We start from the raw sequence: 16,041 nt of genomic DNA, 5'->3' as shown, positions 1-16,041 counted from the left end.
CTAATCCGGTTTATGACAGTGGCAGATTTATGAGTCAAACTTCATGCATTTTCGTAGTTTTGGTAGGGTGATCTTTTTGTTCAAATAGCTGATTCAGGATTGTAAGAATTTGGCCTAGGCCAAAATTCACCCAAGAACAAAAGAACTCAAAACAAGCACACAGTAGACCAATAGAGAGAGTATGATCAGAATGACGATATTCATTCAATATGCCAGCTTGAGAGTACACTAGGAGTGCCTGTATATAAAGGCCTCAGGAGAGCTTCTAGAATGCATAGAAGTCATCAACATGATAAGTCATACAACTAGGCACATGTCCACCAGATATGGGTTATCCTCCATTAAGCACGGAATTAAGTGCGATGATGAGAGGATAAGCCTACAATGGTGTAGTACGCAAATCAGTGGTGTAGACAACATGTGCTAAATGAGAAGTGCGGATAACTGTGTTGTCATCATGACAACTTAGTGAATGATGGTAACTCCTGTGTTGTAGACACCATGTGCATAATTAGAGTTGCGTAACTCATGAGAGTACACAAGCTCCTAAGTGTCTCACCTAAAATAAATAATAAAATAATGCAAAATAATTAAATAATGCATTAACCTAAGTAAACTTAAGTTAGTGTAATTAGTAAATACTTATTTACACCAACACCCCCCCCCCCCTTAAGTGCAACTTAGGGGAATGCCCTTAAGCTTACGAAATCTAGGATGAAATGCATGATGGGTCTCGGCTACTAGGCCATGTTAGGTACCCATGTACATAATGATATGCAATTCCTCATAAGGCGGAGAAAGAGGGAAAACCACGTGGGAAAAACCCTCCCCCAAAAAGAGAGATAAATAGGGATCCATGGATGGATGGAGTAATCAAGACCCCCCCATTACAACATACATCTAGTATATACATGATGAGAAGAGGAAGAGAGACAGGATAGGCCCCCCCCGAAAAGAAGAATGTCGAACAGTGACTGCTCCGATAAAGAAGCTGATCCAAGACTGCAGAATGGTGTTCCTCCCCTTAGGAAGAAACAATGTCAAGGGTACAAATGAGATGCTTCCGCTGTGGGTGGAAAGAATCCCATGGATAAGTGATGTCTCTGAAACTTGCTCAACTGACTAAAGAACCTGTCTCAAAGAATTGTTTGTCTCTGCAACTGATGAAGAACCTTGCTGCAACTGCTGATCATAAGTATCCACAATCACTTCAACCTGTGACGATCGATCATGTAGAGAATGAACAAGAGAGTCGGATGAAACCCTCGTGACAACTGAAGAAGGTAATTCTACATCAAGAAGAAGAGGCAAATCATCAATACTGTCCCCCAAATCTGTCACTGAACCTATATCTAGAAGACTGGATGTACCCTGTTGTTCTGGACCTATCACTGTGGCTATATATGCATGCGGACTGAACTGATGAAGTGAACTCTCACTATAACTGTCGATAGAACCCCACGTATCTAAATCTATTGAAGCATTATCGCTGGTGTCACTATCAATTTCCACACTGTATGATGTGCGAAGAGTAGAGGACAAGCTAGGTGAACTTTCCTCAAAGTAAACATCCTTCTCCACAAAAATCTAATGTGTCTTAGGATCTAGAAGTCTATATGCCTTCACACTGTCTTCATAACCAATGAAAGTACAAGGCCAAGATGACTATGCCTTGCATCTCCTGGAAGATATTGTTGCCCATGCAAGACAACCGAAGAGTCTAAAGTGTATCACAATAGGTTTTCTACCGCACCATGCCTCAAAAGGAGTTTTGCCATCTAAGGCTGGATGAGGAGAACGATTAAGAATGTGAGTGGCACTAGAGATTGCTTCAACTTCTAATGATGGATCTAGAGACTTGGCATGAATCATGCAACTTGCCATAGACTTGAGAGTGCGTATCCTCAATGCTGCAACATCTATCTTATGCGGACTGAATGCTAACGGAGTCTAAAGATCAATTCCCTCATGTTTGCAAAAGTCCATAAGTCTTTTGTTCACATACATGCTTCCATTATCCATTCGGAGTACTTTGATGGCGTTTCTAGATTTCTGTTCTACATGAGTCTTGAAGGCTAGAAATGTATCCAACACTTCATTCTTATTATGAAGAAAGTAAACCCAAGTGAACCTTGAAAAGTCATCAACGAAGGTAAGTATGTAGCGACCCTGTCTGGATGCAAACGGACTTGCTAATACCATGTGAACCATCTGTAGAACACCTAGTGCTCTTGAAGACTTCCCTCTCTGTAACTTCCCCTCTGGATGCATATCCACTGAATCTGTTGAACATTCACCCTTAGAAAAGTTGATTTGAGGTAGACCTTTCACCATTCGGTTTGTGCAAAGTTGTTGAAGATAGCGGTAGTCAAGATGACCATACCGCTCATGCCATAATTGCATGTTTGAATTGGATTGAGATAACAAGGCCTTTGAAGAAGACTTGGGCACAAAATGGGAGAAAGAGAACAACCTTTTGTTATGATTCACTTTCCCCATTGCAACCAAGGAATCGTCTTTATGACTATGCACCTTTACTGAGTCTAGAAGGAACTCAACTCTATGTCCATCTCCGAGGTGAATGATTTGGTAGATTGATAGGAGATTTGAACTTAGGTTTGGAACATAAAGAACATCTTGAAACCCTCCATTTTTCGTTTCCATGTTTCCTTTCCCTTTAACTTCCATTTTGCTATCATCTCCCATGAAGATGTGTGGTACCTTGGACTGCTTCATCGAAGAAAAATCCTCCTTTGAAGAACCCATGTGATAAGAGGCGCCTGAGTCAAATATCCATTCCTTTCAAGAGTTTGCACTTGCCATGAATGCTTGCCCTTTGCCCTTCGAATTTGAAGAAGACCCTTTATCCTTGTAAGCATTAGGCAATGGAACGTTATGTTTCTTCATGATGTTGGTCAACTCATCAATCTTTTTGAGATAACACTCATGCTCTTCATGACCTGATTTCTTGCAATAAGCACACTTCTTCTTCTCCTTATTGTTGTCCCCCTTCTTGTTGGAATTCGAGGACTTGCCTTCTTGATTGGATTGTGGTGTTGTCTTTTATGCATCCTCAAATTTGCTCTTCCATTTCTTCTTACCATTTCCTTTATTTGAAGACTGTCCAACTGAATGTTGAGAACCCTCATTAGCCACCAATGCTTTGGACTGAGGTGATTTAAGAATCCCCATTGATTTCAACTTCTTTTCTTCATCATCCAACAGTTTAGCATATTCATCAAAAGTGACTTTCTTGTAGGCAGACCCTAAGGTAGTCTTTGAGGTGTTAAAAGAAGATACAAATGTGGAATATTCTGATGGCAGCTTGTTATGAATGAGATAGATTAGTCTGTCATCTTTTATAGAACTCCCACAATCAGTAAGCTTTGTCCTTAGTTCGTTCACCCTAATGATGAAATCCTGTATGGAGTCATAGGACTTAGGATCTAAGGAAAGAAGCTCATCTTCGATTTTGAACACATCCTCTTCAGACACTTTCCCATAAAGGTTTTTGAGGGTATCCCAAGCTTCCTTGGATATAGAACACTTCTTTATTTGATACATGATCTTATCATCTACCCCCAAACATATATCACCTAGGGCTTTTCTATCCATGGCTACCCAAGCTGAAATTTCACTTGCTGATACATTATCACCTACTGGTTTAGGAAGAGTACCATCTACATATTGTGAAACTCCATTATGCATTAAGTGATACCACAATTTGATTGACCACGTAGCATAGTTATGAGGAGTTAATTTAGGAAACTTAAAGTTGCCCATAATGCAAAAAATGAAAGAAAAGTGCAGAAAACAGAGAACACAACACCAAGAACACCCCCCCTTTTCACTAAATCAAACAACCCCCCCAAAATAGATGCTTTGGGCACTTTATGAGTAGTGCGATTACAATGGGCCACTTGCCAATTTATGCCTTCGTGGAGTTCTGATTTTGCTTGTTAAAACCTTTTAATGGAGTACAAATCTGAAACTTTACAATGTGCTACAATTTTGAAGCATTACAAAGAAAAGAAATGCCCTATTGCTGAAAGTGACACTTTTGTCCACACAACCCTACAATCTAATAGCAAATCTGGAAAGTAGACAAAAAATAACACATTTTCAAAAAAAACAAAACCTATTTTCGACTCTAGATGTGCCCATACGGAGCGTTTGAAATTGCAAAATGCAGGATTATGTAGGTACAGTTGCCAAAAAATGCAATTTCTGAACAATCCTTGCACCAAAACTAGAAAATAGCTACACCACTGAAAAATTTAGGAAATTCTACCCAATTTCAAAAAAAATCGCACCTGATTTGGAGTCTGGATGTCAGAGTTATGGCCTCCCGAAGTTGGATTGCAAAAACCAAAATCAATCTAGAGAGGGGTTGCATCAGCAAATGAGGGGGGTAAATTTGACGGTCATACGGCCGTCGTGGCAGTTGTATTTTGGCCTGGAATGACGTCCAAACGACCGTTCAAATTTAGGCCCTTGGAATTGATGACGTCAGCAAAATTTTCAACCCCCTACTGACGTGGCAGTACGACTTGTTGACGTGGATTGTACAGAAATTGTACGGATCTGTACGAAATTCGTAAATGTGGCTTGCCTAGTCGGATGTGACGTGGCGCCAGCTGAGTTAGGTACGTGCAGCCATGTGTTGACAGGTGGATCGCTGATTGTATTACGGAGGACACATGGCTTTCCACGAAGATGCTGCGTGGAGGGTCTTCTGTAGGGCGTGAGCTTTCCACGCGAATGGTTGGGCACTGTTTGGTTGCTGCAGATGTCTAAGAAGGGTCATGTGGCAACTGAGTTGTACACATGGGCGGGGAAGCAGCGCCAAGTTTCATATTGACGTCGCCAGTAAAGGAATCATGATGATGAAATATCCTTTGTGCGACGCGGAATATCTGCGGATTAATCCCACAATTGTGGGGTTTTGGACTTCGGGACTGTTTATAAGATGAAAGCCGCAGGCTGTTAACAAACGAGCAACAGTGAATGTGATGGGCTGCCCGCTGGTGAAGATTGTGTTGCCGCCGATGGGAAGAATGGGATCGCCGGGCCGGGGGTTCTCTTCACTGTATTTGTGGCAGGTACGGCTTCCGCTATGTCACCCGCAAATATGAATTAAACCCTACAAAAAATAATACAATATATCCGCCAAAAATATAGAGCTGAGCCAAGGTGTCACTGCTCGGTTCGACAAAAAAAAATTTCTTTGCCTAACCGACTAGAAAAATTTCGAAAATACCCAGAATTGCAAAGATGAAATTTTCTCTACCTAATCGACCGGAAAAATTCTGAAAAATTCCAAAAATACCCAAAATTGCAGAGATGAAATTGAATGCAGATCTGAATAACAAATAATCAGATCAAAAAATTGACCATATGCAAACTACAAATCGGAGCCTCCGAGTTCCGATTTGCAAAAAAAATTGCCTCACGATCAACTTTCACCCAGCATAGGCAAATTTATAGTCTAAGGAAGGATAATGATGATGTTGGCAATTTGGCTAAGGTAATAATCTTATGTTGTCATTTATGGCAACATAATGTCAGTATGAACAGAGCAGATCATGAAAAGGAAGTCAAGGTAGTTACACTTAGGAATTTGTCTAAGTGTCAGATAATTATCCACCAGAGCAGGAATAGTTTGTTATGTACGAATGACAAAATAATATTTGGCACATGCACAAAAAAGGATAGGTAGTACGAAGTGTCATGATCACACAGCTAAGTGCACGTGACAGTATAGACAATATGGCCATAGTTATGATCAATTTACCAGACAAGCAATGTACAAGAAAGAACAGAGCATGATAGAAAAATGAGGATTACAGGTTAAAGAATTATTTTTTTTACGAAATAATTATTTAACTAATTAGGGACGACATCCTAGATGTTAACCCTAAGTTAGCATTAGTTAATTTTGTATTTAGCCAAACGTGTGAAAGCTTTAAGGCCGATAGGGCAGTTTTGTAAAATAAAAAGATATATAAGAGAAATTGCATTATGTGAAGTAAAGTGTATGTGATACATGATATGCGAAGTGATATGCGAATTATATGATATGAAATCTGATGTATGATGAGAAGATTGCGAAGTTCAGCAAGAAATAGTAAGAGGTTTTTGTATCTATCTCTTTTTTGTATAAAGGATCTATATTGTATAATTGCATGTTTGGGTAGTGGGCTCATCTTGCATATATTTTGTAATTGTAATTGTATATATCAACTCCTAACAAGTTTGAGGCTTCTAACAAGGCCTAGTCCTCTAGCAAAGACCGAGACACTATATGTACTTCATAGACTCCTAATAGGGTCAACATCCTTAACAGGATACTTTTGTTTAGTGGATCATTTTGTGGGTACCATCCCCACTGGGGTTTTCCCTTGGCCAAGGTTTCCCTAGTTAACAAAATATGGTGTTATGAGTTCTCCTTGTGTATGGTTATTATTACTGTTCAGCATTGTTAGTTTACTTTCATATGCATGTTATAAAGTAATTAACAATATTTAGTTGTGGGCAAAAGTTTGTAGAATATTGATTCAACCCCCCTCTCTCAGTATTACCTATTTCTAACAAATGATAGGTTGTTAGACACCTATTTCTACTCCCAAGATCGAGTTGATGGGTTGATTTGGAATTCAGGAGCTAACATGACTATTGCTTTGAGGTTTGACACAGTTTTGTTCAGAGTAACGCAATAGGTAGGTGCAATAGTATTTCTTAGGTTGACTTGGGATCCGGGGATCTTACTTATAGAAGAGTTGCATTTGGACACCTTGCTTCACAGTGTGGTAGGATGTGTTTTCATATTGATCTATAAAGCTACAGGAAGGTTAATATGGGATCTTGGCATTGATTCACAGACTCATGATTGCTTGAGTCGTCTATGTTTCTATCCTATGTAATGTTTCTTTTATGCAATAAAGGGTGCTATCCCCATATGGTAGCACTTGTTAAAAATAAATAAAATACAAAATATTACAATAATAAATACAACTTAGCACTTACCTATAAAAATAAAAATAAAATCCAAAATATTAAACTAATAGATCAAACTTAAATTATTATGTTATACATCTCATATGTAATATGAAACACTCATATTTTTCCAATATAAATGAAGTTAAATATAAATTAGATTGTATATGCAATAATAACTATGTTGTTATGCAAATGATAAAAAATTATAAAAACTAAAATTTCATACCATTTAAAATCTTAAATCTAATAATTAAATATAAACAAGAATATATTTAAAATAACAAGAAAAATAAATAAAGAAATGATCATATAGCTTTCAAACTTATGTTTTTGTAAGAAGTTTTTATTAACTTTCATTTAATGGCCTTCTCGGCGACCACGGTAAAATATTTGTTCATCCAACGATTCTCATTTTTTCTTTGTCACGTCCTCATTGTGTCCAACACATGCTACAATGGTTTTTGTTTGTAGTTGATGGTGACGAAAGGCAGTGAAAAAGGCTAAAACAAATGCAAATGATTCCATTACAGTTTTCATTGTTTCTTTCTCAAGTAAATAAGTTAGAAAAGAATTTGAACTCTATGCCAAATGCATTGGAATTGCCAGCCAAAGGTAGAAATAATTCAAAAGGGGAAAAACTGAACCTTGTCCGAATTTGTAAAGATTCCAAATTCCATTTTGGAAACGTACAATACTCGGATTTGTCAAAGAAATGATATGATTCAGTAACTTAGGTTATTTGTGTGTATATTCTGTATGAAAAAGGATTGACAATTGTCATACTGGCAAACCCATATGCATCCCCATACCTGATGTTTACCGCATGGGGTAAATAGTTTAATGCACACAGACAATAGACAAGAACAGCAGTACTCCTTTTATTATTCACATATGCCAAAGATATTACATAGTGCTTCTAATGATGATTACAATGATCTCGGCTGGTGTATATATACTTCCCAAAGGGGTCCATCGGCTACATGACAATTACCGAAGGGCCCGTCGATTACATAACAAGAACCTTCTCGAAGGGGCCCGTCGACTAATTTACAATTTTACCGACAACATCATCCCCCCCAAAAAGAAAAAATGTCTCCGGATGACAATACAACAAAACTCAAAATAACCCCAAATACATCGATACATAAATACTAAACAGAGGGATGCGTCCCAAGCGTAGTGGCCGTCCGCGCTCTCAACTCGTTCAACTCCGCCCGTAGCTTGTAGACTTGTTCTTTCCTAGCCTCCAGTTCTGTTTCTGCCTCCATCTGAAGCTCTAGAGCTTATTGCATCATTTCTGCAATTTCCCCCAACTCTTTCTCCTTTCCTGTTGTCACTTGCTCCTTTTCAGCTGCCAACTGTTCCTTTTTTGCTGCCAACCTTTGTAGCTGACTTTGTCTGTCTAACAGGGCTACCCTCTCGGATTCCCAAGCTGCCCTCTCTGAGGCCAACCTGGCAACTGACTCCTCCCGAGCCCTCTCAATTGGCGCCAAATGTTTACCACATGGGGTAAATAGTTTAATACACACAGACAATAGACAAGAACAGCAGTACTCCTTTTATTATTTGCATATGCCAAAGATATTACATAGTGCTTTTGATGATGATTACAATGATCTTGAATGGTGTATATATACTTCCCGAAGAACCTTCCCGAAAGGGTCTGTCGGCTACATGACAATTACCGAAGGGCCCGTCGGCTACATAACAAGAACCTTCCCAAAGGGGCCCATCAACTGATTTACAATTTTACCAACAACACCTGAACTGAAAATATAGTTTTTTGTAACGTCCCCATTTTTTGCGATCTCCTGCAAGTGATGGAGTCAATTCATTATAGCAACCCCCTGAGCTAACGAGGTGATTTGGGAGTCTTAGTTGTGGACTTGATATTTTTAGTAAGTATAATTTGGGCAGTTGCCATATTTGGCAGTGGCTATGTAGATGGTGACGCTGGCTGTTGGTTGTCACCTGCATCGGATGGGGCTATTTATTGCACGGGTTCATATTTATTGATTATTTATCAAAAGTTTCATTATTATAATAGCACTTTATTATGATGATGTTATAAAATGTTTTTGTTCTAGTGAAGCTTCTTAAGTGAAATTGCATTTAGGAAACTTTGTGCCAATGGGGATTATAAATATGAGCTCATGTTGATGGAAAGCATCCGATTATTCAATTGATTATTTCTTTTTGTTGTCTTTGTGATGTTTCCTATGGTTGATTTATGTGCCCTTGCTGAACTATAAGGGTTTGAAGTTGATTATGCTTTTCTACAGCTGAGGTATTGTGGTTAGTCTGAGAATTATTTTAATTGAATTATCTTACATGACTGTTTTTACTGTTGCTTTGGAAGAGGAGATTAGTGCTGAAAGAAATTGTCTGGGAATTAAGAAAATTAGCTGCTGCAATTAATCCATCACACCTGCGATTTGAATGGTGAAATTCTATGCATATTCGAGGCTGCTGTCTGCCTTTCCTGTGGCAGCGATTGGTCATTTTTGCATCGGCAGACGTCTAAACAGGAGCAGCGATCTTCCTTTTGGGCCAGCATTCATCTAGAAGATCCTGTTTTTGCAAATAATTTACAGAGCCCCTGCGATTTATTCCTTGGGCTGCGATTTATATTACAGAGCCTGTGCATGACTCCCAAGGCCTCTGGTTGCACAAACAGAGTTTTGAGATTCAGTTAAGGCCTGCTTCACAAATTAAGGGCCAGCAAATCAGTATGTGGTGCCCTGTGTATGGGTTTTGGGCTTTGAGATCAGGATTTTAGTGGCTGCATTCAAGCTGGAGAATTTGCAAACAAATGGTCATCCATTTTGGAGCTGTGAACATCAACTGATAATTGCAGTCATTGTATTTGAAGCCAATGGATAGGCTCCATGCATTCTATTTGAATTTAGAGAAAAAACCCTTATAGTTGTTATTTCAATCATTTCAGAGTTATAGAAGTTGAAGTTGTTATTGTTATTTCTTTGGCATTGTAATTCTTCATTTCTCTTCATATCCAAATTCGAAAAAAAAGAATTAAACACATGCAGAACTTACATTTGGCTACATTAAAATATATTTGTTTTTTCAATTACATTGCTGGAGAGTTCATTTGCCAAGTGTTTGTCAAAATGCCAAACCATCCGATTGGTGTGAAATATTGGTGAAATTGGAGTTGTCCAAGTTGTAACCAGAGCAGAGTTACTACATATTTAATATTTATTATATTATTTATATTGATTTCTTTTCCAATGCATCTAGGACCTCACCAGGCCTACGCTAATCAAGAACATAGATGGGACCCAATATACCTAGGCATATCTCACATTACCATGACTGACATTAACACCCTATGTTTATTTGTCCTTGGCACTCTAGGATGCCTTTAACACAGGAAGGCGATTTGGATACATTCCCATGCATAAAAGTATTGCCCATTTAATAGTACCCCACAACTACCTAGTAATTGGTGCTATTTTTTAAACTTAATATGTTATTTGCTTCTTTACACTTAATAGTGAGTTCTACCCTGCCCATTTTCAGAGTAAAATAATTGGTTTTGGGATATATGAGTGTCCCAGTATGCCGTAACTGGTTGGTTACATACATGAAATGTTCCAAACATTATCTCCATTCTGGGAAATGCTCGGGAGATGTTGCTCCTTACTTGTTTCCCTATCTCTTATAATTTTTTTAAATGCTGAATGTAGTTTCCTAGTTATCAATTAGAGATGCGTATGAGTGAAATAAAGAAAAAAAAAAAGTGATATTTACCATATGCAATCAGAGATTATCAAAATATTCACAAGAACTAGAACAAAGACCTACGCAATATGAAATAAAGTAAATAAGAAAAACACTTTCCTGCAAGCTGATTGCTTTTAAGCGTGGATCATTTGGGAGAAGTGGATGCTCAGGATACTTGTCCTCCAAGTACTGTTAGAGAACAAGTTTCATTAGTTGGTATTTCTTATAATGTCTACATGAGAAAAGGAAACATGCATTATTAAAGTCAAAATACGCGTACTAAGTATTATTATAATAACATGGAAACTCACAGTATCACCAACAGCTAACAACTTATGTTGATTTGGCTACTTACCAGCAGTATGGCAAGTGAATCTGAAACAATCACATTACCATCCACCAAAGTTGGAAGAAATTGAAGGGGATTCAATTTTGTATAATCTGCATAGAGAATGGTAATATTGCATCATTTGTATACTGAAAACATTCAGCAGTAGTTATACTTGTGCATTAACTTGTCCATAGTAAGATTATTATTCCTGAACAACATAATCACTACATTCATAGAGAATAATTGTTTCGAAATAGTTAACAGTTGGTCATCCTACCTTCATTAAACTGTTCGCCTTTCAGAAGATTCACTGCATTATACTCATATGGTAACCCTGCACATAAAAGAAATAAACCTTACCCATAGCTCTCCTCAATTTTATATGATAGAATAGGAAAATAGCATGTAAACCAGTAAACTACATTTTGCATTAGTGCACCATATTTTTTGTTGGAATTTTATAGCACATCAAAAAATTAACTACTATAATGTGTCAAATTGTTAATAATATTTTAGTGGCATTATTAACATAGACAATAACCATAAAAGATTATTATATTTGGTCAAATATGGCCTGGTTGGTAAAATTTTAAAACTCCATTTATACAGATATAGTATTCTGAATATCTTCATTCGCCATTATATGTTGAAACCCCATGTTAGATACAGCCATGGCTTTATGAAGACTGTTGTTTCAGACTTTGAAACTGACATGTGTTTCTCTTCTTTCATGATATTTTCTGTTGGTTCCTGTTCTTCTTGGAGATTTCAGCTGTAACTTTTGTAGACATTGAAGAAATCTGAAACTTTTATAGCTTACAGTAACTAGGGTTTCTTTCCAGAATTAAACCCACTGATGGGTATTTAATATTTATCTTCCATTGCTGCTACTATGACATTTCCCTTGCTTGTCGTGACTCCTTACTCTTGAAGGTGTTCTTTCACTTCTGGCTTTTCTGATGGTCCTGAACCCGACTTGGGTTTGTAGCAACAAAAATTTCTTTTTGGCACATGTCGAGGGTTTCACTATTTGTTACTGTGTGCGGCTTTTCCATTTCTTTGGGTATTCTATGAAATGTGCTGAATCATCTACATACAGAGGCTATTCTCTGAACACTATGATTGGGGGTTTTAATGCTCGAGCTGGAATTTTCAGTTGTTCATCTTTTCATTCTGGGTACTTGAAAATCCATAACATACTTCCATTCGGACTTATATTTTGCATATATTTGACCATCTTCTGATTTTCTTTCAAGAAACTGAAGCCACCATTGATATCCAAGTAATATTGCTGCTCACTCATCTTTCTGAATATGACGTTTTACTTATGTGCATCTTGCTTCCACCATTATTCCTCCTCCTATGCATTATCAGCTACTAGGAAGTTGACACCGTGATTAAAACCCCCCTTTGTAGAAGTCTGAAACTTCTCCATGGATATAATGATGCTCATGTTGATTTCATCTTTAGTGTTTCCATTCCGTTTATCCTATTCAGCTTTGACAATTTCTTGAAACTCTTTTAAAAGGTAAGTTCTTGCCGTGAAACCCATGAGGGTTTTTCTTCTTCTACAGCTTCATTTTATTTCATAGCTAAATTTTGGAAACAATCTGCAGACCCTCAACTTGTCTCTTGAAAGGTTTATTTGACAATCAGTATGCCTGGCATATATCTTGCTTTGCATCTGGAGTAATGTATTGGATAAGACATCTAGCATTTACTTTTATCAACAGCATAATTTTGTTATGCTCTTACAGCTGTAGCATTACTCCTTACTTGTTAACAAGGCACCTTCTGATATATTGGTTGATACTGTCTGATGTATTTGCTGATGATATCTATCTGCTAAAAAACCCCTATTTTTTCTATGCAAATGTATAAAATGGCATTAAGATAGGATAAGTATGCACATGGAGAGGTACTATCATTGCTTAGATCTTTTGATCTAAACCATTCTCTTTTCTCTTGCAAGACACAAATGAAGCTTCGGACACGAGGCACGGGGCAGCTGACAAGAGGGAGCAATCAAGAGGAGGCTTAACCAATCATTCAGCACAGACAATGACTGGTTACCTATGACCTTTGCATATCTATTCTTTCTTTTTTCCATGTTCATTACATTTGTATAGAATAGATAGGAACTTAGCAATGAAGCAGCAGTGGCTACTCTTACAGTCCTTTGTGTGAGAGACATAGATTCATTTGGCATATCAATAGCACTTCATCAAATGTATATCTCAGTTATACCCATCTTTTGTTAATGAATACAAAGGACATTTCAGCTTATTTTTCATCTTTTGTTTACAATAAAAAGAATATCTTGAATGTAAAAATGAATTGAACATGCATTTTTTTGTGAAATCTTTTGCATATCTGAAACTGAATTTTCACATAAGTAAAAATCAGTAATAGCAGCAAGTCAAGATATGCTAGAATTTCTATAAAGAATGAAGACATCCAGTAAAGAAGGCGTGTTTCAAATCAAAGAAGCGGTAATTCATTTTATCTTCATTTTCCCAATGGTTGTCTGAGAACCTAAGTTCGTGTGGGAATGTGCCAAGCAATTTGTTCAAGAAAAAGGCAAAAAATAGTTAAAGGTGATGGTGGAAAGTTATTTTGAGTTTACATCTGGATACCATCAAGAAGATTTTCAAAGTGTTAGAGATTCTAGAATTTGCCAATCTACAAAGGAGAATTCATGACAACTCGAACAAGAAAAAGCTTGATCACATCAAGTTTTCGAATGACAATGGACAATTCATCAAAGAGAGTCAAAGGCTATCAAAAGACGCAACACGATGGTTATCAAGGTGAATGCAGTGGTACAAAGTACAGGGACTCCCGATCTTGTGATCATTCAAGATAGCTTTGCCAAGTACAAGGCCCTTCAGAACAATCCCTAGGATTGTTTCATTTCTTTTCCATCTTTCTTCTTCTTATTTGATGAAGGAGCATCCAAAGGTATAAGGGCAATCCTGTGTCACCCAAAAAAATGTACTCAGACTTAGTTTCTGTTTCATGTGTTTTCATTTTTGGATACCCATTTGGGTCAAATAAAGGTTCCAACTCTCACAGTTCCACTATCAGTGTGCTAGAAAATTTCGAAAAAATAGGAGCATGTAATTGGGCCATCATTTTGGTGAACTAGAAGGTGTGAATTGGCCAGATGAATGTAATTGTAATTTAGAGCATTTCAAAAAAAGAATCAGGTCAAAAGGCCTCACGGTTTGAAAGTTATTGCAGTTTTTCAAGTTTTGGAGACCTCCTAAGAATGCTTCAAAGTCAAGTTAGGGGCATTAAATGACCTCAAAAAGGGCCGAAAAATGGGGGACGAACGAAGCTGGTCCATAGGGCTATAGAGTGCTTCGAGAGCTTTCCAAAAATGTAAACGGTTCGTCAATCGGAGCTACGGTTCAAAAGTTATGCCTCCCGGAAGTTCGGTTACCGCTTCTGGATTCTTCTAGATTTGCACCGACTTCTAACGCAGCTTCTGGAACCTTCTATTTGGTCGGTGGATGCCTACTAGCACTTTCTAGAATGTACTCCTAGTCCTTAACCCTCCGGGGTCTATTTAAGGAGATTTCTGGAATTGTAAAAGGCAGTTTGGAGTGGAGTTTGAGAGGAGGTACTGAAAGGAGAAATTATCTCCACATTTATGCTATTATAAGCCCTTAGGGCAGGTTTTGAAGTTTATTTTCTCTGTACTGAATGTACTAGCTTATTTTTTAGTTAATACAATTTCCCTTTTCTGTTGTGTCCATTCTGTTCTTGGGTCGTGTCCCCATCAAGTGGTATCAGAGTTGGTTTTCCTGAGTGTGTAGACAGAGCGCCAACTGTGAGGCAGTTTGCACCAGGACTGTGTGGTTGTGGGTTTAAGTTAAGAAGATGCCTCCACGAAGAGAGCGTGGCGGAAGGGCCAGAGCTATTAATCCTGAGGAGGTTAGAGTCCTCCAAAGGCAGGTACAAGCATTGCAAGAGGAGCTCCGTAGAGGAACAATTGTGGCCGCAGGTGATGAAAGTGAAGATGACAACGAAGAAGACGAAATTGCACCAGAAGGGGATTTTGACGAGAAAGTTTTGAATCATGCAGAGGAAAGGCTTTTTAGGGCCATTACTAAGTTTGGGAAAAGACCCACAATTGAAGTGGGTGTATTTTCAGGAAATCTGAAACCAGATGAGTTGATCGATTGGATCAATGAACTGGAAGAATACTTTGAGTATGAGGATATCAGGGACCCAGATAGGGTTAAGTTTGCAAAGGCCAAACTGAAAGGCCATGCCAAAATCTGGTGGCAAGAGGTTCAATTGGAGAGAAACAGAAGAGGAAAGGAGAAGATCACAAGATGGGATCACATGGTGGACAAATTGAAGAAGCAGTTCATTCTTATGGACTACGAGCTTGATTTGTTTAAGAAGATGCATGGGTTAAAGCAAGCAGGAAGATCAGTCCAAAAATATACAGAGGAATTTTACCGACTCTTGATTAGAGTGGGGCATGCAGAAGCAAATAAGGAGAAGGTTGCCCGTTATATCAATGGGTTGCGACCTAGCATCCAGGAGGAATTAAGTTTGGTAAGAATGACCAGCGTTGAAGAGGCATACCAGTTTGCCCTACGAGTTGAAGAGAAGCTAAATAAAAGGTTTGAAGGAAGACAAAGAGGGCGCAGTCAAGGAGGAAGGGGAAGCGGTAGATCATCTGGAGGCCGCAATGAAACCCAAAAGAAAAATGAAGATGTGGGTACTAGCAGGAACTAGAGGAATGAGGGTTTCAACCGCTCCCATGATCAAGACTTTGTAAATCAGAGAGGAAGAGGTAGAGGACGTGGACAAGGAAGAGGAGGCTTCCGTGGTACTTGCAATGAAGAAGGTCATCGTGCCTTTGAATGCCCTCAACGACAAGGAAGGACAGATAGGAGAGCTGAGGGCCAAGCTAGGGTTGCTCATGTGGATGAGAATGCACAATCATC

General features: G+C 38.3%; 1 protein-coding gene across 2 annotated transcripts in view; it reads right to left on the bottom strand.

The window, feature by feature from the left end:
• LOC149567752 (glutathione S-transferase 2-like) overlaps positions 1-16,041 on the bottom strand; it is a 227,971-nt gene that overhangs the window by 180,847 nt on the left and 31,083 nt on the right. For both annotated transcript variants that reach the window (XM_089821011.1, XM_089821012.1), the window contains exons 3-5: positions 11,352-11,408; positions 11,099-11,184; positions 10,864-10,932 (exon numbers count right to left, since the gene is read on the bottom strand). In XM_089821011.1, the coding sequence (XP_089677137.1) occupies positions 10,864-10,932; positions 11,099-11,184; positions 11,352-11,408 (212 nt within the window). The remainder of the gene's footprint in view (positions 1-10,863; positions 10,933-11,098; positions 11,185-11,351; positions 11,409-16,041) is intronic.

The sequence above is a fragment of the Cupressus sempervirens genome, chromosome 3 (assembly GCF_028749045.1).
Source record: "Cupressus sempervirens isolate cs-2001-9-10 chromosome 3, ASM2874904v1, whole genome shotgun sequence".
Lineage (NCBI taxonomy): Eukaryota > Viridiplantae > Streptophyta > Pinopsida > Cupressales > Cupressaceae > Cupressus > Cupressus sempervirens.
Note: the sequence above shows the minus strand (reverse complement) of the source record. Positions and strands in the feature narration are given on the sequence as shown.